Below are 20,534 nucleotides of genomic sequence, written 5' to 3' on the forward strand. Positions count from 1 at the left end.
TGTGGATGACTATATGATGCTTCTTTCTAGAATCATCTTCTAAGCAGTAGCTCTCAACCTTCCTGATGCTGCAACCCTTTAATACAGTTCCTCATGTTACCGTGACTCCCAACCATAAAATTATTTTCACTGCTACTTCATAACTGTAACTTTACTACCGTCATGAATCTTAATGCAAATATCTGATATGCAAGATATCTGATATGTGACCCCTGTGGTCACTGCCCAAAGGTTGAGAACAACTAAGCACATCAAGAAGAACACTAGGTTGTAGTATCTTACCAAGGCTTAAATAACAAAACACATTTCTATAGTCCTAACAGGAAAATCCTGCAGGAACTCTATCAGCCTGGGCCTGCAGAAGATTCTCCTCCTTTGAAAGTTACGATGAGTTATAAGCTTATAAATACCAAATCTGTTACCTTTGAAAACTCATCAAAATTCACTGACTAATATTCATGGAGTCATGGGAAACAAAACAATCTTTCACCCACATAATATATTTTCTTTAATTTTATACAAAGAGAGTAATAGTCCACATATCACAACATACATTAAAAATATTTTTAAGCACTAATCAGTATGAAATGAAAATAAGTTTATTGACGGGTTAACGATGACCACAGTATTAACCCTATGAGTCCGGTTGATGACGTCAGCCATAACAATGTTTGAAGGGGCAAATGAGCATTTGAAACTACATTTTACCTAGTGTTTATTTTTCTACCAACTCCTGTGTATAGTAAAAGATGCACTCAAAAAGACTATAAAGGCATTATGTTAGGGCATACCTCTGTCAATGACCCAGCACTGCAAACCAGTCCCATCTGTTCACAAATTTAAAATAACCAAGGAGGAAGTAAAACATTCAGTGGAAGAAAAATGTTAACATAGACTGTTATTCATAGGAAGAAAATCCACAAAGATGGTAACAGAAATAAGAAAATGAACGCAATCATGGCAGATACACAATATTTAAGATAATTTGCTCTGGTTAAGTCAATGCACCTCACTCAGTCAGCAACTCCAACACTGTGAGAGGAGTAGATACACTATCCAGAGTCCTGTTTGTCAATTCTCATCCAGCAATCACTGGCCAGTCAGCCGGGGAAGCGAAATCACTGGGTATACACTGACATTACAACGGATGTTTTACAACAAAATAAAAGTCAAATCATTGTGGTAGGTAGTTTTTTTTTCCCCATTAAAGTGCACAATTTAAGAAAACTTCACCAGAGGGTGCACTTTGGAAAGATAAGATACGGTCAGAGTATACAGTATAGACGAGACAGGCACCTCCATGGTAATTTGTCTTAATAACTAAAAGCTTGTTAGGAAACAAGATAAGCAGCACCTGAAGCCTGACATTGTAACTAAACACTTGTACCCAATGGTCTAGCCAGTTAAGTGTTACTAAGAGCTGCAAAGAGGGAGCTGCTGTTGTCTTGACATGTTAGTTCTAGTAGAGACAAGGGCTTGTCTGGCTTGCGGTCCTGTTGCCTGGAGGGAAGAAGCATCCCGATCCTTCTATACTTTGGAGAGCAGACCAGACTCCGGGGCACTCGCCTTAATTAGGTTCTGGATTTCCTTGAACTTTGGGTGATCTTTGTCAGCCACCAGCTGTAGGAGGACAGCCTCACTAGTGGTCACGATGATCCCAGTTCGGGCAAGACGCTAGAAAATGAGAGACACAGACAAGAAGTGAGCTAGAAAATGGAGACGATGAAGGAACAGTGGAAGCAGATCCTCATCAACAGCCGTGGTTCTTGGCCACATACATAAATTCAGGGAGAGAGAAAAGTTTCAAAGCCAGCTGTATTACAACTATATCATGGGTATTTCTCGGTATTATTAATGGGCTAGAAACAAGTAAAGGGAAACGGGAAGGAGTCATGATCTGTAGGTGGTAGGTTACCAGGCTAATTCCCGTAAAACATGACCAAAGAGAAGCAAGTGAGAGAAATAGTATCCCCATCGGTGTCAATCAGTTTTCATCTACTTGACACTCAAGTTGGGGTCTTCCAGGAAGAGGAAAACTTAAGAAAGTGCCTCCATGTACTAGCCTCTAGGCAAGTCGCTAGGCATTTTTTGATTAATGATTGATGTTGGAGAGCCAGCCATAAGGTGATCCTAGGTTATGTAAAAAGCAAATCCAGCAAACCAGTAAGTAGTATTCCTCGGTGGCCTCAGCTTCAGTTCCTGCCTCTTTTTTTCTGACTCCAAAACAGCACCTGTGGACTTCTCATAATTAGAGCTCTGGTCTAGGAATGATTGGCAGAAGCTAAAAGCCTCAAGTGAGGTGGAGGAATTTGCCCCAGGGAAAAACAGAACCACCACATCTTCTGCCATTATAAACTTTTTTAGAATGACTAAACAGGGGTTATAAGATGGAAGACTGTCTAAAGCCCCCTAACAGGACTGCACCTAACGGAGACCTTGCCAGCTGTTCCAGCAGAACCATAGGAATTAAAACAGCTATCTCAAGGAAGTGGGGAGGAGAGGCAGGGAGGCGGGGAGGCAGGTAGCAAAGAAAAAAGCAGAGAGGAGAAAGTCAAGAGTGGGCAGGGAGAGAATCTGCAGTGGGAACTTGGCCTCTTGCTGTAGGGATCACAATCTTGTCCATCTACCCTGATAATCGTTGGTGATGCTAGAAGCTGGGTCCCATTGGGGTGTACAGGGTCACCTATCTCAAGACTGTGGGTTTAAAAATAACTGAGCAGAGAACCTATATGAGAAGGAAGATGTGGTACAGAAAACGCAAAGCTTTTAGAACAGGTTCCTAGGTGTTTGCATAGAGCCTGCCCTCCCCAACGGACGGAGAAGATGCTGGACAGACGGTGGCCACAGCTTTCGGTGCTCTGTGCACTTCCTGATCACACAGTCTTCCACCCTTACACCTGCAATCAGTGCACCCAGGCCACTGAAAAAGGAAATTTGGGTCCTTGATGTTTAACCTAAGACTGTAAGTCAGTGATGAAGTACCTAACACACTTCATATGTGAGCAACACTGCAAACTGCTCATCAGTACAGGGGCATCAAGTTCAAGACAGGACTTTCTCCATCTATTGTGCAACTCTTCTGAAAGCAGACAAAAGTCAGGCAGGTGCAGATCGCTACAGCAATCTGTTATACAACTATTACCTCAGGTGACAAGACCCAATAGATAGCAAGTACATGCAAGGCTACAAGTCAGTAAGTCCATAGCACATGCCGGTTGCTTGCTAACTAACTATACTTCTTGCAGGTGAAATAAATTAAACAGACAATATGGATGAGAATTATCTGAAGTAGTTGCACTCCTAGGGAATAAGGAAGAAAGGGAGCTTGCCATATTGCTGTTAACTTTTAAGTTCACATATTTAAAAAAGTTTTTCGACAAAAACTTTAGAGACAAACTAAACGATCTCTATAGCAAGATACCACAAAGAGGAGCAGCCTACATCCTGGCAGGCACTGCATACCACCACCTGACCTCAGCTGCAGGAACTGCACACCACCACCTGAACTCAGCTGGAGGCACTGCTCACCACCACCTGACCTCAGCTGCAGGCACTGCATACCACCACCTGACCTCAGCTGCAGGCACTGCACACCACCACCTGACCTCAGCTGCAGGCACTACACACCATCACCTGACCTCAGCTGCAGGCACTGCACACTATCACCTGACTTCAGCTGCAGACAGTGCACACCACCACCTGACCTCAGCTGCAGGCATTGCACACCACCACCTGACCTCAGCTGCAGGAACTGCACACCACCACCTGACCTCAGCTGCAGGCATTGCACACCACCACCTGACCTCAGCTGCAGGCACTGCACACCACCACCTGACCTCAGCTGCAGGCACTGCACACTATCACCTGACTTCAGCTGTAGACAGTGCACACCACCACCTGACCTCAGCTGCAGGCACTGCACACCACCACCTGACCTCAGCTGTAGGCACTGCACACCACCACCTGACCTCAGCTGCAGGCACTGCACACCATCACCTGACCTCAGCTGCAGGCACTGCACACTATCACCTGACTTCAGCTGCAGACAGTGCACACCACCACCTGACCTCAGCTGCAGGCATTGCACACCACCACCTGACCTCAGCTTCAGGAACTGCACACCACCACCTGACCTCAGCTGCAGGCATTGCACACCACCACCTGACCTCAGCTGCAGGCACTGCACACCACCACCTGACCTCAGCTGCAGGCACTGCACACTATCACCTGACTTCAGCTGCAGACAGTGCACACCACCACCTGACCTCAGCTGCAGGCACTGCACACCACCACCTGACCTCAGCTGTAGGCACTGCACACTACCACCTGACCTCAGCTGCAGGCACTGCACACCACCACCTGACCTCAGCTGCAGGCACTGCATACCATCACCTGACCTCAGCTGCAGACAGTACACACCACCACCTGACCTCAGCTGCAGACAGTACACACCACCACCTGACCTCAGCTGCAGACAGTACATACCATCACCTGACCTCAGCTGCAGGCACTGCACATCACCACCTGACCTCAGCTGCAGGCACTGCACACCACCACCTGACCGCACCTGCAGGCACTGCACACCATCACCTGACCTCAGCTGCAGGCACTGCACACCATCACCTGACCTCAGCTGCAGGCACTGCACACCATCACCTGCCCTCAGCTGCAGGCACTGCACACCATCACCTGACCTCAGCTGCAGGCACTGCACATCACCACCTGATCTCAGCTGCAGGCACTGCAAACCACCACCTGACCTCAGCTGCAGACAGTACACACCACCACCTGACCTCAGCTGCAGACAGTACATACCACCTGACCTCAGCTGCAGGCACTGCACACCATCACCTGACCTCAGCTGCAGGCACTGCACACCACCACCTGACCCCAGCTGCAGGCACTGCACACCATCACCTGACCTCAGCTGCAGGCACTGCACACCATCACCCGATCTCAGCTGCAGGCACTACACACCATCACCTGACCTCAGCTGCAGGCACTGCACACCATCACCTGACCTCAGCTGCAGACAGTGCATACCACCACCTGACCTCAGCTGCAGGCATTGTACACCATCACCTGACCTCAGCTGCAGGCACTGCACATCACTACCTGATCTCAGCTGCAGGCACTCCAAACCACCACCTGACCTCAGCTGCAGACAGTACACACCACCACCTGACCTCAGCTGCAGACAGTACATACCACCTGACCTCAGCTGCAGGCACTGCACACCATCACCTGACCTCAGCTGCAGGCACTGCACACCACCACCCGACCTCAGCTGCAGGCACTGCACACCATCACCTGATCTCAGCTGCAGGCACTGCACACCACCACCTGACCCCAGCTGCAGGCACTGCACACCACCACCTGACCCCAGCTGCAGGCACTGCACACCATCACCTGACCTCAGCTGCAGGCACTGCACACCACTATCTGACATACTATGGTCACTTTCCCACTTTCAACCTTGATGCTTTCACAGGCTACACAGGCTCTTCTGTGTCCAGGCAAAAGATCAGGTTTTCTGTCTCTTCCTACAATGTCTCAGGGCCCAAAGAATCAACTAAGCAGGGCTCTTAGAGACTAAAGTGACAAAAAAACGGAGCCTGTATGGATCAGAGCTAGATTTTCTGCATATACATTATGGTTGTGCAGTTGGGTATTTTTGTGGGACCCCTAACAATGGGAGTGGGGGGTATCTCTGACTGTGCTGCCTATTCTTGGGACCCCATTTCCCCTACTGGATTGCCTTATCCATACCTCATGTGAGAGTTTGTGCCTAGTCTTTTTATAACTTGTTACTCTGTGTTCAGTTGATACATTGGGAGACCTGCCCTTCTGAGGGGAACAGGAACAGTGGCCCTGGGTAAGAGGGGAGGAAGGAGGCAGAGCTGAGAGGAGTGGAGGGAGAGAAAACTGGTCAAGAGGTAAGGTATGAGAAAAGAGAAGGAAAAAAACCCATGAATGTAGAAGAAAAGTACTGGAAATACCTTCAGAGTGAACAAGATTTGTTCTGTTTGCATGGCTTTCGACTATTTGGTTCCTTTAAGATACTACAAAGTCTGAGCATTACCATGGTAATAAAGTTTCCACAAGAAATTACATGACAGCAGCTGCTCATGGAGGCTGACCTGACAGCTATAAAACCTTGGTTAATGAGGAAGCTTGAAAAGTGGATTCCGGAGAACTCCTGACTTAAGAATAGCTTACAGATCCTTGCTGAGAAGAGGAGCCCTACCATTTATTAGGCACCCCCCCCCCAAATAAATTCTAAGGGGCAAGAGGACATTTTATGGTTGTGAGCCTAGCCTTTAAAGAGGACATTTTAAAAGAATAAACTTCTACCCGTCAAACAGGACAATCATTTTATGGTCCTTACCCCATGGCTCCTGAGTCTTAGAGGAAAAAGGGCCAGAAAGACCATAAGAGTGGGAAGTGTTGGAGAGTTTCCAGGAAGCAGGATTTTCTAGACGTACCAGGGAAGATGCCTATGTGAACTCAGAGCAATTTCAACACCACACAAGACCCCTGTAAGCTCCAGACAGACAAAATCCCAGCATAGAGAGTGGAAGGTGGACACACAATTGTGTATGTAGCTGAGGAGCCATTGGTATTTAATAGCTACTGGGAGAAAGGTGAGTCGGTTTCTTTCACATGAGACCTGATAGGCTAAACAACTATGTGGGGCTTGGGCCCAAACCCAAGACCAGATGGGCAACACAAATTGGACTTATGGGGAAGGAACTTTTTAAAAAGCAATTCCAAACTTCGATGGTGAGGGTGGTGTATGGGAAGGAGTCGGAGGGGGGGCTGAACATGCCTAAAATACACTGCATGAAATTCTCAGGGAATTAAGAGAAATATTGCAATAAATAAAGAGCAAGCTTCTACCTACAGTCCCCAAAGGGGTCCTAATCTTTCAGGAAAAGACCAAGAAGGGAAGCCAGCCATGTTTTAAATCAGTTGTTGCTGCTGGGAGAAAGGTGGCAGGTTCCCCATGACCTTTCACCTTCTGTCCTTTCCTTTTGCCATCTGCAGGGCACTTCAGGCTACAGAACTGACACGGTCCCAAGAAAGAACAACGCACAAGCCAGTCTGTACCCAGAGCACTGGATGCTCTCACAACAGAAAACCCTCTGCCATTTCTTTACAATTGTTTTCAATTTCTATTTTACGTATTAGAGTGTGTGCTCAGGTGACGCCGAGCCAAGCTGAAGTTTAAAAGGCAAGTAGCTCAGTGCTGTTAGATAGCCAAGCCTCCCACTTTTTCCGAAAGCTCGGTGGAGAAGTTACTTTTAAGCAGAACAAGTACCTCAAGCGCAAACATCCTGTCCATCATGCTTCTCGAAGAGGTGGCGTCAGCGACGATGTGAACCTCGATGCCTCGGCCGACCAGCTCCAGGGCAGTTTGCTGGATGCATACGTGTGTCTCGAAGGAAAGGAAAGCATCACATGTAAGAGCGTGGTAATCTGTCGGTGCAAAGCTCAATAGCACCGTTCTGACCCTCAAGAGTATGGGAGCTCCAGCAGAAGTCAGCATCTCCACAGGCGGAGACTGGCTTTTAGCAGTGCTTCTTATGGTCACACTGAACATACTCTCAAAACTGTTAAATGTCTAATGACGCTCACCTACGCCCTCTGAGTGGCCTCGAGAGAGCTCACTACCACCACTAGGTGTAGGATCACTTACACTCGGGTTGACTCAGCATCCACATCAGGCGCACAGCTCAAAAGATGAGGCTTCAGTGCTGAGAAAGCACTGGGGCGATTAAGACATACAAAAGTAAAGTCAGGCCCCAGGAAGCAATTTACAAAGCAGGCCGAAAACCAAAACATATTTTACCAACACATCAGGACAGAGCAGAGAGGCCTAGAAATCGAATAATCCTTTGCATATTTAGCTTAGGCTCCAGTTAGCCAGATAGTTTTCAGCTTAAATCGGCATTCTCTAGCTTTGGCTTATTCATGGGAAGATCAGGGATTATCCAGTGTCCATTCCCAACAACAGCACTGCACAGACCCCATTGCTGCAGGCCTTGACTTGTGGCACGGCCTCAGCAGAGGACACAGAGCAAAACACCCTCAAAGAATTAATCATGGTGACTAAAATGTATATGTAAAAGCCAGTGCATTTGTATGACACAGTTACACAACCGAGCTTCCTCTTGCTGCCACGACTGAAGTGAGAATTACTTTAGACTAAATCTTTCTGTTACGAAAACCTAATATGATAAAAAAAAAAAACCTTATTATCAAAACACAGCCATATTAAATTCACACTATTTTGTTGCACTGAGTGAATAATTTTGTTCACAGTGGTTTTGATTTCAGTATTAGAAGTCAGAAATGAGCTGAGTACAGTGACACAATGTTGCCATTTCTGCAGGCAGGGGCAGATGCAGGAGGACTGCTAAAAATTTCAAGTCAGCGGAAGCTATATTATAAGTCCCATACGTCGTATCTCAAAAACGGTATAAAATAAAATGTAATAAATCAACCAAAGTTGGCACTAGGGATCCATGAGTGTTTTCCCTTCATAAGGCATGTGTACACACCTGCTTGAAGGACAATGACCTCTACAACCTTGGGGCTGCCATCAGGTGGGGCATAGCACAAAATATGCCCCAACTCAAGTCCAGACACACATGAATAAAAGTAATGCCTTTGGGGAAAATGTCTTCCAAGACGGGCAGCCCCACTCACAGGCTGTCTGCCTTTGGGCAGGGTTTGATCCCTCGATGCCTGAGTTTCTCATCCGTGGTACTGGGGGGCACAGGGTCCATAACTCACAGGGTTGTTGTGAGGGTTCAAGGTGTTGGCAGCTACAGGGCATTTAAATCAGCACCCCGCAGGTGGAGAACATATAACAGGCGGTGGCCATGTTCCCCCACTACCATTCACCAGCATCTTATAAGCAAGACTGCGTTCTGGGAACGCTGAGTTTTCCCACATACGGTGCACTCTGAACCAAAAAGGGAACTTACTTCTACTCCAAATAACACAACACTCCGGACACCGGGAATCTCAGCTAACGCCGCTTCGACTTCAGGTAACACCATAGAAAACTTGGTCTTCGGGAGAACCAGTTTTACACCTGTTAAGTCAATTTCTTGAACAGTGCTGCCAAGTCCCTTGGGGTATTGTTCTGTTATGATAACTGGAATCCCTAATATCCGAGCTCCTTGCAACTGAAAAGAAGGAAACAAAGTGAAAAAAGAAAAAAAACTGTGTTGAATAGAGATATAAATGCACACTGTGTTGAATACAGATATGAAGGCAGTTGGTGCCTCAGACAATTGGAAGAAGCAAATGCAGGAGCATACCAGTCTCTGTCCCACACTAATGATGTCTCCAAAGTACTTGATGGCTGGACGAAACCTTTCCTGCATGTCACAGCAGAAAAACACAGTGCTCGGAGGTGTGAGATTTCCCAGGGTTGTAAGCTGAGAATAAAGAAGATGAAAATTATATGGCATTTGTATTACAATGACGTTTATTTCTAGTGGATGTCACTGCAAACAGAAAAAATGTTTCTATTGGTTGCTTCAGTCAGTAAACTTAAACAACTAATACAATTATAAGAAATGATCTGAATTACCATCCCCCACTGCCCAATCCCCACCCCCCCTGCCCCAGGTGGTTTGTATATGCTTTGTCCAGGGAGTGGTACCATTAGAAGGTGTAGCCTTGATGGAGTAGGTGTGTCACTGTGGGTGTGGGCTTTAAGACCCTCACTTTAGCTGCCTGGAAGTCAGTACTCTGCTAGCAGCCTTCAGATGAAGATGTAGAACTCTCAGCTCCTCCTGTACCATGCCTGCCTGGATGTTGCCATGTTCCCACCTTGATGATAATGGACTGAACCTCTGAACCTGTAAGCCAGCCTCAATTAAATGTTTTTCTTATAAGAATTGCCTTGATCATGGTGTCTGGTCACAGCAATAAAACCCTAAGACATGCCCCAAAAGGTATTACCCACAAAGATATTCTCCAAACTGCATTTGGTAGAAAAGGGGGACATAATGCAAAGATCAACAATTCATAAAAGGTTAAACAAATTTTAATACTTCCAGAGAGAAAACATTTTAGTCAATTAAAAATGTGTGTGTGTGTGTGTGTGTGTGTGTGTATGTATGTATTTCAAAGATTTCTTTCATCTAAGGAGAAACACTATTAAATGTTCATTTTTACAACATACTTGAATAGCAGTTCAGTAGGAAAATATAAAGAAAAAGAAAATATCAAAAAAATTAAGCAGCTATATAATTTGAATATTTGTGTGCTCTTTTTCGGTATATTTAAAAGTATTTGCTTAATGTTATTGTGACTATGTTACCTTCAAATCAGAAAAATATTTGCGTTAAAAATGTTAATATGATGAAATTAAATTTTAAAGTAATTCATGTAAGGAAAGTAACAATTGAAAAAAATCTGCAGCAAAGACTGTGAAACACGGAAGTAGTGACAAAAACAGAAGACAAGCTGATTCACAGCAGATACAAAATCACTGCTAATGAGATAAAAATCTGAAGATGTCATTTGTCAGGGTGACTTCTGGAGGGCAGTAAAGGAAAGGTGTGAACCGGGGAAAGGAAAGGGTGCTGGGAAAGGAACACACAAGAGGGAATTCTTAATAGTTATCGGGAAAACTAATGAATTAGTATGAAAACTGAATCTTAAGTTTCCCGGCTTCCCACCTGCAACCTAGCAACAACTTGCTTAGCAGTGGGTCAGATGCTGGACTTCTTGGCTACCTGAACTTCCCTCCCCCTTCTCCTTTTCCTCTTCCTTTCTGACTTTCTCTTCCTCTACCCCTTCCCTGATCCCTTTCCCAATACACTTTCTTTATACTAGGCCTATGGCGCAACTGCTCAGGAAAACACCTCAGCATGGGCCCATCAAAGTGCTCCCCTTGCCACAACCACACCGCATTATACCGCAAAACATAACAGCAAATGAAAGAAAGCTCTGCAAAGAACAGTGGTTCTTCTGGAGGGAACCAATGCCATTCCTCTTCCCAGTCACCCGCTAACCCCCCCTCTAGTTGTCCTGTTTTGCATCCCCTAAAACCACCCACAGATATCAATTATTAATAATACCCTGGGGACGTCTGTGTTCCAATTACATGGTGGCAGCAGCTCAGCCTTACCATCTCTGCAGGCGGCAGACTCTAGAGGAGACAATTCTCACCTGGATGAAAGGAGCCACTGAAAGAAATCTTTTATTCCCAGTGCTGCAGCTATCCTAACTGCTCTATGATGGCTTTTGTCTGTTCTCCACTGCTACAGCATGCACACTCCCTCACCATGGGCAATCCGTAGCATACTGCGCCTACCCACGTTAACACTACAGAGTCTAACTTAACCAACAAAGCATGATTAAAATAAGTGTTCCCTGGCTGGCTCCTCACTTTGTTCTTAAACTATACCCGTCTTAATTTTACATGTATTTATTTAGTGCATGTGTGTCTGTGTATGTGCAAGCTTCAGAATTTATACTAGGAGGTCGGAGGGCAAGTCCTGGGAGTCTAATCTCTCCTTCCTGGGCATGGCCTCAGATTAGACATCAGGTCATCAGGCTTGGCGACAAGCACCTTAGTCAGAGGAGCCAGGGTACCTGCCCAAGGCCTGTATTGTAGTCTTTTCAAAGGTGTGAATGTGATCTACACACAGAAGCCGGGAAGACCAATTTTAGTGTATTCAAGAAATTGTTTCTTAAAGCAATCACTACTTATGACTTATGCATTTTTAAATTCCAGTAACCATTAAGTCTTAGCTACCTATGCTCAAAAATGTATGTTGTTTTCTTTCATAACTGTAAACAGTAAGTATCACAGTGCTAATGTGATTAGAGTAAATGATATAAAACAACTTACTTACAAGTGGACTATTTGAAATATCAGTCATGCAACTCAGCTAGATTGACTATTCCATTAGGAATAGGAAACCTATTTTCATAAGAAACCTGACACGTGTTATTAATGAGCTAACAATCAAGGCCTGAAATGCTCACACTTCACACTTGCTCACACTTCATACCTACTCACACTTCACACATGCTCACACTTCACACCTGCTCACACTTCACACCTGCTCACACTTCACACATGCTTACACTTCACACATGCTCACACTTCACACCTGCTCACACTTCATACCTGCTCACACTTCACACATGCTCACACTTCACACCTGCTCACAGTTCATACCTGCTCACATACTAACTCAGTCTACATGGTCTAACACTGTAGGTCCCACAGCAGACTGGCAGTCTGTATTCTAAGTTCACAGAAAGTTAAGCTAAAGTTTCAAACAACTAGAAACAGTGCTAGAGGCAAACAAATTAGCAGTGGTGGGAACTGACCGGGCAGACGGAAAAAAAAAAAGATCCAAAATACAAGAAAGCAAGTCAAACTCAGACCCATGAGCATCTGGTGAGGTAGGAACACATTATTCTAAGTTAGAAAAATGTCATTCTAGTATTCATAAAGAATATGTAAAAAAAAATACAAGCATATATCAAATAATATGCTATTTTACGGGAACCACGAGATAAAAATGGTCAAAATATCCAGTTATCAAATGTAAAGGAATAAATCCTTACCTAGCCAGAAATTTGAATGTATGTTCTGACGGCAGAAGAGAAGCAGCCCTCAAGCCATCCTCACCCCCAGAACCCTTTTCAATAAACGAAGATGTTAAAGTGAAGAGTGACTCCTTTTCTTGTAAAGGTGGAATTCCTGACTGTGTGAGTCTCAGACACTTCGCATCTGGCAAAATCTGCCTTAGGTAGTATGAAGGCAGTAGTACCCGACACCAGGGCAGTCACTGGGTCCTCACTAACACAATCAATTCACGCTGAGAAACAGTGTGTGTACTTGACACAAGAATGACCTGCACAGATCCTCAGAGTCCCACAACCTCACTCTACCCATAAGAAAAACACCCTACGTGTGAAAACATCCCATCAAAACAGCTGACTGGTGCTTCTCAATACTGTCAAGGTCATTCGTAATAATCAAAACCAAAGATGGTGTCAGAGCCCAGAGGAACCAAGGTAACCACTGCAAATGGTTTTAACTGGATCCTGGACTGGATCATGGATACGGTCATTCTGAAATACCAAACAGAGAGAAGACAGAAAGGGAAAACTACTAAAAACCAGCGCACAGAGGCTGGAGAGATGACTCTGTGGTTAAAAGTACCCACTGTTCTTCCAGAGGAACCACCAGGTTTAGTTCCCAGCATGCAGTGGCAGTTCACAATTGCACAACTCCAGATCCAGGTGATCCGATGCCCTCTTCTGAACTGCACTGAACTACCCATGCAGACACATACACACACACACACATAATAAAAACAATTAGAAAATGAAAAATAATAAAAACAATTAGAAAATTCCAGTGTGCAACTTAGTTAATGGCAGTGCACCATGCTGGGTGGTTGGTTATGATAGATAAACCACAATAAAGTACAATATTATCAACAAAGGAGCTGGTGGGACAGAGGACTAGAAAATGCTGTATGCAACTGCAGCATTTAAAAAAAGAAAGTTTTCACTCTTAAAAAACTCCTTGTCTACTTCCTTTAGACCTGCCACAGTGTGGCACTGACCTGGGCTTTCATGCTGAATAGAATACCTATAGACTTTCCACAGAAAAGTTTTGATAATCCTATTACTCTGGCCATGTGCTCTGATCATTTAACAAAATACCCACGGGCTGGTCAGCAAAAAGTGGCTAGCCTAGGTTAATGATTCCTACCACTTCCTGGAACAGAAGTGGGACATGGTATCACACTGCTGAAGAATCCCATTCCCCCTTACAAAGTCATAATTCAAATTCCTAACCCCAGTGCCTTAGAGAAGGACCTTCGATGGAGCTGGAGCCACTGGAGTCACTTCAGATAACCTGACTTAAGATAAAGACACCCACCAGGTAAGGCCCATAAGTAGTGGAAGATGACTGGTGGGTATCCCTATGGAGAGGAGATACTTATACAGACAGATGGACAGACAGACATACAAGGGTGTTGGGAATTGGTTCTAATGATTTGCCTTAATTCAGCTCCCCAAATCAGGAATCTGTGTGTCAAAACGCTAAAGGTCCCTGTCCCCAGTTGGTTTTTGATAGCCAACGGCTGGGCAAGATGAAAGAGGCGGGACTTGTAGGTTCCCTTGGGAAGAAAGGATCCTCCAGGAGGTGTGGGAAGGACCACACCGGGGAAGGAACTGTACAGAGTAAAGGCTGAAATGGAGGTTCAAGAAGGAAAGTGGCCCCCGGAAGGGCTGCCTAGAAGTGTCTTAAGCAGCAAAGATGGGGGGCCTCCCAGAAGGAGCCAGGGCAGCAAAGATAAAATATAAATTTAGGAGGTGTTAAGCCAGAAATGCTGGAGAGGAGTGTTTGCTGGCTGCAGGGAGTTTTAGAAGTTCTCAACCATTGAGCGAGTCAAGGCATATTAAATTAAGCAGACACACATGAGTGCGTGTGTGCATGCGTGCATGTGTACATGCTGTGTGTATATCTTTCATTCTTAAATCAAGAGGGCTCTGGCAGGCGGCTTGAAGCACAACCCTCCAGGAGCATAGAGTGGATCACCGATACCCAAAAATGCCTTGACCACGAAAACAGAGAATGGATATTTGCCTCAAACATGAGGTAGAGAGAGAGAGAATCATGACAAGATCCTTCCTCACAGCCCTCAGAAAGAACCATCCTTGCCCATGCCCTTCGGTCTAGCCTCTGGAAATGTGAGAATGTGTGTTGTTTCAGCTCCTCAGTCAGCAGTGCTTGTGACAGCCCCTGTACCATAGTGAGGAGTGGATGTGTTTAGGAGTGGGGAATGTTTTTAAGATGGGTGATTTTTTTTCTTTTAAAATGGGTAGCCCATTATAGTCACAAGATAAACATAATCTACTTGAATAAGACTCAGAAGGGGATCTAGGTACTCTTAGGTCTCAAACCTTGGAACCTATTTAACATATCATAGCAGATCTGGCTTCTCCCAGCATCCCTCAGTCCCAAGGCACACCCTACCTTCTACTCTCCAACTTTCTTGCCCAAGGTCTAGGCTACTCTTCCCCCAAACTCTTCCCTATATAATCCAGCCATTGTGGTCACCAGCCCCTCTTTTTTTAACCCTTTCCTTTCTTTGAGTCTGCAACTGGTCGTCCTCCCCCCCACCCCTTTGCCCTCTCCCTCCTCCCCACAGGGCAGATCAGGGTTACTTTCATTTTCTGGACTCTCCCAGATGTCCCTGCTCCTGGCTATGCTCTCCCTTTTATCTACAATAAATTTCCTCCTCCACCAAATCTAGGAGTATTCACGTCCCTTCTTTTCAATTCTTATTTTCATCCACTATTTAAGTCCTAAGTGTTTCCAATCCAATTATACAGTTTAGGTGAGGCCCTGACCTAGTACCAACTCATTTAAAACAAACTGATTTCCCACCCCACAAACACAACCTTCAAGGATTCTAGACACATCCCAGGCTTGTGGGTATCAGAACCTGAGACCAAATCTCGGTTTCACTGTGTTCAATTACATAAATTTAGGTAAATCACTGACATCTTCAGATATAATTTCCTTATCTTTGAAACCATAAGATAAACAGTATTTTTCTTCAGCTGTGCAGCTATCCAGCAAAACAAACACTCGAGTCAGCACAGGCTAGGATGCTCTAACGAGGTTAAAGACAATTTACCATTAAGATCTCTCTAGAAACATCACTGTGCTAATTTAGTCTGCAGAATTAAGAAACTCATTCACAAAGCACATTTCCAGACACCACCAAAAGGCTCATCATTGTATGATTTATTTTTTGGCAAAACAGATTCTGAGTCTTTTCCTTCAGATGGCGAGGAAATATTTCACTTTTGCTTTTACAACATGTGTACCTACCCTGGGCATCGATGTTCCTGGTATAATGTTTCCCCTGCACCCCAGAATCTGAGCTCTCAGACTCCCCAAGGAAGACCAGCTGTGCCTTCTCACTGAGAGCTGAGACTTGAAGGATCTCTTAAGATGCCTGAGGGTGGGATGAAGGTGAAACTGGGCTGGACCAAGAACACAATGACATTTAAATCTACATTAAGATTCCCCATGGCTAACTAAACCTAAGGGGAAAAATTCAAATGCAGGTCACAGCTCCCACTCTCAAATACAGTTTATTTATAGGTAGCAGCTAATTTACATGCAAGGAACAAACAGATACATTGTTTTTGGAATTACTCTGCAATATTCAAAGTTTTCAAGTGGCCCATATACCTATATAACTGTATTATCCCATAACCTCCCTCTATCAAACCAATAGTCTAGAGGCAACACCTGGACATCTCTTCTTAGTGCTCCCTAAAGCACTCGGCACCCCATACACACCCTGCCAGTGTCTCTACTCAGTCTGAGCTTGAGTTTATCCATGTTTCCAGTGATGCCCCTACAAGCAAATGTCCTTGAGATGGTTTGCATAAGCTAGGCCCAGGGAGTGGCACGATTAGAAGGAGTGACCCTGTAGGAGTAGGTGCAGCCTTTTTGGAGGAAGTATGTCCGTGTGGGTGTGGGCTTTAAGTCCCCCATCCTAGCTGCCTAGAAGCCTATATTCTGCTAGCAGCCTTCAGGTGAAGCTGAGCTCCTCCACCATGCCTGCCTGGATGCTGCCATGCTCCCACCTTGATGATAATGGACTGAACCTCTGAACCTGTAAGCCAGCCCCAATTAAATGATGTCCTCACAAGAGTTGCCCTGGTCATGGTGTCTGTTCACAGCAGTAAAACCCTAACTAAGACAGTTCCGCAACTCCAATCTCTACCTTCCGACCAGCAAAGCATATTCCACAAGCAAAATATATTCCTTTCTCTCTTCTTTGTGTAGCTGCCTTTCCTCCTTTCTGGTTGTGAACTTAACTGTCTATTCTAGTAAAATGTCTGTTCGTCACCCTCATAAAATCTTACTAGAACATGAACACTGGGTCCAAATCCTCTCCCACTTAACCACCCCTGGAACAGGTCAAAATAACCTGCCTAGAGACGCTTACATCCCCTGCCCTCGAAATGTTGCCAAAGCCTTCTGTCTTGTCTGGCCTGCATCCATTTCTTCCTGCCTTGTGCTTGGGCTCTACCTGCCCTGGACAAAGTCTGTGACGAAGGCTGGCCTTTACACCTCTCCAGCATCACATGTCTCTGTCATGCAGATGTGGAAAACACCATTTGACAAAGTGCAAGTGTCATAAAGAGACCTACACTTCCACTCCAGAACCCTTCGTTCACATTCTGCCTCCTATGCCTCTAAATCTGTCAGGCTCCAGACACACAAAACCATGAATGAAACATGAGCTGTGTCTTCAGCTACCTGAGCCGTCAGCAGATATTTAGTCGCTCTGACAGGATTTTTTTTTTTTTTTTTAAAAAGGAGTCCCTAAAAAGTTCCCATATATGAGTACTGACAATGAATGCCTTCAGGATTCGTTCCCGAAGAAGAATTGCTGCCAACCACGGGGGCAATGTGGCACAGTCACCCACTATTCCACAAGGAATACAGCACCACAGCACTCAGAGCAAACAGGAAGGCCTTCTAGAGCTAGTCTGCGAGCCAGGGCCATGGAGGCTTCAGGGCCTGCATTTGGAGAAATGCCTCGACAGGATACAAGCAAAGGATTGCACACAGAATGTAGTCTCTGCTCCTGGGTCAAAGGGAAAGGGGCCTACTACTTCCATCACTCCCACCTCCCCAGAAGCTACTGTGAGTCTTCCTAAGTGACAGGTGTTCCTTGTCAAAACAGCAGGGAGCTGCTCAACAGAAAGGAACAAATAGAGGCTTAAGTCTGGCTTCCTTTCCAGACTACTCAATGTTCTTCTCATTGAACATGAAAAGAAAACAGTTGTGTTAGGGGAGATGCTCAGACACAGAAGACTTGTTCATGTGTGGCCAGGTTGGCCATTACAGCCACAGAACCTAGGGCAGCCTCCTAACCTTCCTACCTCTCTGCTGGGCTCCTTGGAGAAATGAATGTCATTACTATCTCCACCAAGAACGGAATACAGGCCTGCATCTCCCATGCAATGCACTCACAGACGCCACTTCTCTGTGGAATGAACTCTCCCAGACGTAAAACACCCATGTTAGTAGAGTTACACAGACATGTTCCAGGAAATATAGTAGCAATGAAAAGAAATTATCTTTTCTGAAACTATATCCCCACACATAAATATATGTGTGTACATGTACATCATTACATATACAATGTAAAATATTCTTTCATAGTATCTACAACTCTGCTGGGAAATGCACATGACCGAAAATAACTAAAGTGAGAATATGAAAATTATTTGTAAGTACTTCAAAATAGAGACATACATATCTGGTAAGCTTAAGGATTCTTGGGTTATTTAGTGAGGAAAAATTATTTGTTACTGGATAGAAAGAGTACCGCTATTATTATAATGATTATTTTATTGAGGGAAAGTAATAATTAGTAAAATGAGAATATGTAAGTATTTGTAAGTACTTCAAAATACAGGCATATATAACCAATAAGCTTAAGAATTCTTGGGTTACTTAATGAGGAAAAAGTACTATTTTGGGGGATAGAAAAGAAGACTTTTATTTTTAGCGTGATTGCTTTAAACATGATTTCAAAGAAAATCGATTATACAAAAAGTATTTCAAAAGCCAGAATGACTCGAACCATATATTGCTTCTTTAGCATGTATGTTTCACACACACACACACATACGCACACACACACACACACACACACACACACACAATTTTCAGACTCTTTCAGAGTTGAATCACATCTTGAAATTGTCAAAATATAAAATTCCCACCGGGGCACACAGAAAAGCAAATAAAAATCTAAAGCCTAGTGACAGGTAGGAGCCCACTCCCTCCCAAGGAAACCAGGAAAATGGTTGACAAAGAAGTCTCTATCTTCAACACAGCTCCGGACCTTAGTGGGTATTTTGAGTCCGGTCTCGTAATGGATTTGTCAAAGGTGAATCCAACATATTGGCTATTTGGCAGCGTTAATCTAAACGGATCTTTGGAAGGCTGCAGAGAGGCATCTTCTAGAACTCTTAAGGAGATAAAAATGGAGAATCTTAAACAGTAAAGAGTGCAGCTGTCCTTCTGGGCAGCAGGGCAGATCACTCCACCCCCTGCAGCGTCTCTGGCAGATAGCCCATGAACTCTGTCCTCGGAACATATGAACTTTAATCAAGTTAAAGTACTCCCTTTGGATCCATAGATGCTGGGGGGGGAGGGGCAACACACTACAGTCTGTCTTTGACTATAGATGATAAAAAGCAAATAGGGGATAAGCTTCTCAAAATGGCACTTGGATATGAAAATTCCCTCTACCCTCAAATGCTACATTTCAGTTTGTCTTCCAAAGAAAAGACTTAGCAGTTCCACAAGCTGCTAAGAAAAACGAGAAGAAAAACTATAGATGCTGTAGTGCCTAAGTTAACACCTATCTTCTTTCCTCTCAAAACCATGCATTCGCCAAAAAATCCTCAGATTTTAAGGGGAGGCGTCTGCCTCGCATTGCACCACGGCTTTTAGCAATATAATAATTAATAAACTCCAATCCTAGGTACAACTTCCTCAGCCTAGGACTCACAGGCTCTCACACTGGCTATTTAAGTGGCTGCTGCAGTTCTCTTCCTAGATAGGCACCCCGACTGTCATCAAAACGAAAGGAGAAGGGAGCCACAGTGAAGTTTGCATTTCTGCAACTGGTTACCACAACTCCGGGAACAAGCCCTAAGGCTAACACTGCCCACGAACTGCATCACCCGTGAAAAATAAGAGCTGGGGTGACCGCGGGGCCACACAGGCGGCTGCCGCACAAAGGCGTGGGGCACCGGGGACCACACACGTGGGGGCGTGGGCGGCCCGCGCGGGGGTGGGGTGGGGTGACCCGGCTCGGCGGGGGGCGGGACGCACCTGGATCTGCAGTGGCACCAGGCGCAGCTTGCAGCGCTCGCTCACCGCGAAGCCCTTGGGCAGGTCCACGTACTGGCCCCACTCCTCGGCGAAGAGCTGCACCACGAATTTGCGGTGCATGTCGAGCTGATCGCCGTACAGGCTCAGGAACTTCTGGATGAGCACGTCGTAGCCCGCGCCGTGGGGCACCGACGCGGGCCGAGCGAACACCGAGAAGCAGAAGAGCACCGGCACGCCGCCCGACGGCGCCCCCGCGCCCACACCGCCGCCAGCCAGCGCGGCCACCGAGGGCTCCGCCGCCGCCATGTTCCCCGCGCGTGCGCGACGCCTCCGCGCGCCAGGCCGAGGGGCGGGCCCTGGATGCCGGAGACCCGCCCGCGCCGCCCGGGGCTCGGCGCCTGCAACCAGCGACACGGTCACCTGTGGCGCGGAGCGCGCGGGGACCGTAGCTGGCTCGGCCTGGTACGGACCGGACAGCAGCCGCAGGCCTCCGCGGAGGATCAGACCAAGCTGCAAATTACCATCTTCCGACCTGCGATCGAGACCCGGTCCTTCTTGATCTCGCGCTGGTTTTCTGAGAAGGCTT

The 20,534-nt window shown here is 45.7% G+C and overlaps 2 protein-coding genes across 19 annotated transcripts; both read right to left on the reverse strand.

Moving 5' to 3' along the window:
• Positions 1–583: 583 nt before the first annotated feature.
• On the reverse strand, positions 584–20,290 carry Isoc1 (isochorismatase domain containing 1). Its single transcript, XM_052155656.1, has 5 exons — positions 19,949–20,290; positions 9,333–9,452; positions 8,994–9,197; positions 7,322–7,438; positions 584–1,674 (listed from the first exon to the last, which is right to left on the reverse strand). The coding sequence occupies exons 1-5, from the start codon at positions 20,252–20,254 to the stop codon at positions 1,528–1,530; spliced, it is 894 nt and encodes a 297-aa protein (XP_052011616.1). The 5' UTR covers positions 20,255–20,290; the 3' UTR covers positions 584–1,527.
• On the reverse strand, positions 3,497–5,577 carry LOC127663873 (loricrin-like). Of its 18 annotated transcripts, none has more exons than XR_007973056.1 (5): positions 4,756–5,142; positions 4,525–4,557; positions 4,393–4,425; positions 4,162–4,293; positions 3,497–4,062 (listed from the first exon to the last, which is right to left on the reverse strand). XR_007973056.1 is itself a non-coding variant. In XM_052155651.1 (4 exons), exons 1-4 carry the CDS (start codon positions 4,811–4,813, stop codon positions 3,620–3,622), a joined length of 798 nt encoding a protein of 265 aa, XP_052011611.1. In that variant the 5' UTR covers positions 4,814–5,142; the 3' UTR covers positions 3,497–3,619. The 18 variants fall into 18 exon arrangements, 7 of the variants coding, with proteins under 7 accessions (XP_052011611.1, XP_052011612.1, XP_052011613.1 ...); XR_007973055.1 differs by lacking the exon at positions 4,393–4,425 and adding an exon at positions 4,426–4,458; XR_007973054.1 differs by having other exon boundaries at positions 3,497–3,600; positions 3,898–3,930; positions 4,261–4,293; positions 4,327–4,656; positions 4,690–5,142.
• Positions 20,291–20,534: the final 244 nt, after the last annotated feature.

This window comes from Apodemus sylvaticus, chromosome 13, assembly GCF_947179515.1.
Source record: "Apodemus sylvaticus chromosome 13, mApoSyl1.1, whole genome shotgun sequence".
In the NCBI taxonomy this organism is placed as follows: domain Eukaryota; kingdom Metazoa; phylum Chordata; class Mammalia; order Rodentia; family Muridae; genus Apodemus; species Apodemus sylvaticus.

Bases quoted from the DNA above. Each gene is read 5' to 3' on its own strand.
- LOC127663873 (XM_052155648.1), bottom strand. From the start codon at position 4,813: ATGTACTGTCTGCAGCTGAGGTCAGGTGGTGGTGTGTACTGTCTGCAG. The intron at 4,657-4,689 runs GTGATGGTGTGC...AGCTGAGGGCAG, and splicing joins GTGCCTGCAGCTGAGGTCAG to GTGATGGTGTGCAGTGCCTG. The intron at 3,931-4,161 runs GTGGTGGTGTGC...AGCTGAGGTCAG, and splicing joins GTGCCTGCAGCTGAGGTCAG to GTGGTGGTGTGCAGTGCCTG.
- Isoc1 (XM_052155656.1), bottom strand. From the start codon at position 20,254: ATGGCGGCGGCGGAGCCCTCGGTGGCCGCGCTGGCTGGCGGCGGTGTG. The intron at 9,198-9,332 runs GTATGCTCCTGC...CCTTCTTTTCAG, and splicing joins TTAGTGTGGGACAGAGACTG to TTGCAAGGAGCTCGGATATT. The intron at 7,439-8,993 runs GTAAGTTCCCTT...CTTTCCTTCGAG, and splicing joins TTGTGTTATTTGGAGTAGAA to ACACACGTATGCATCCAGCA.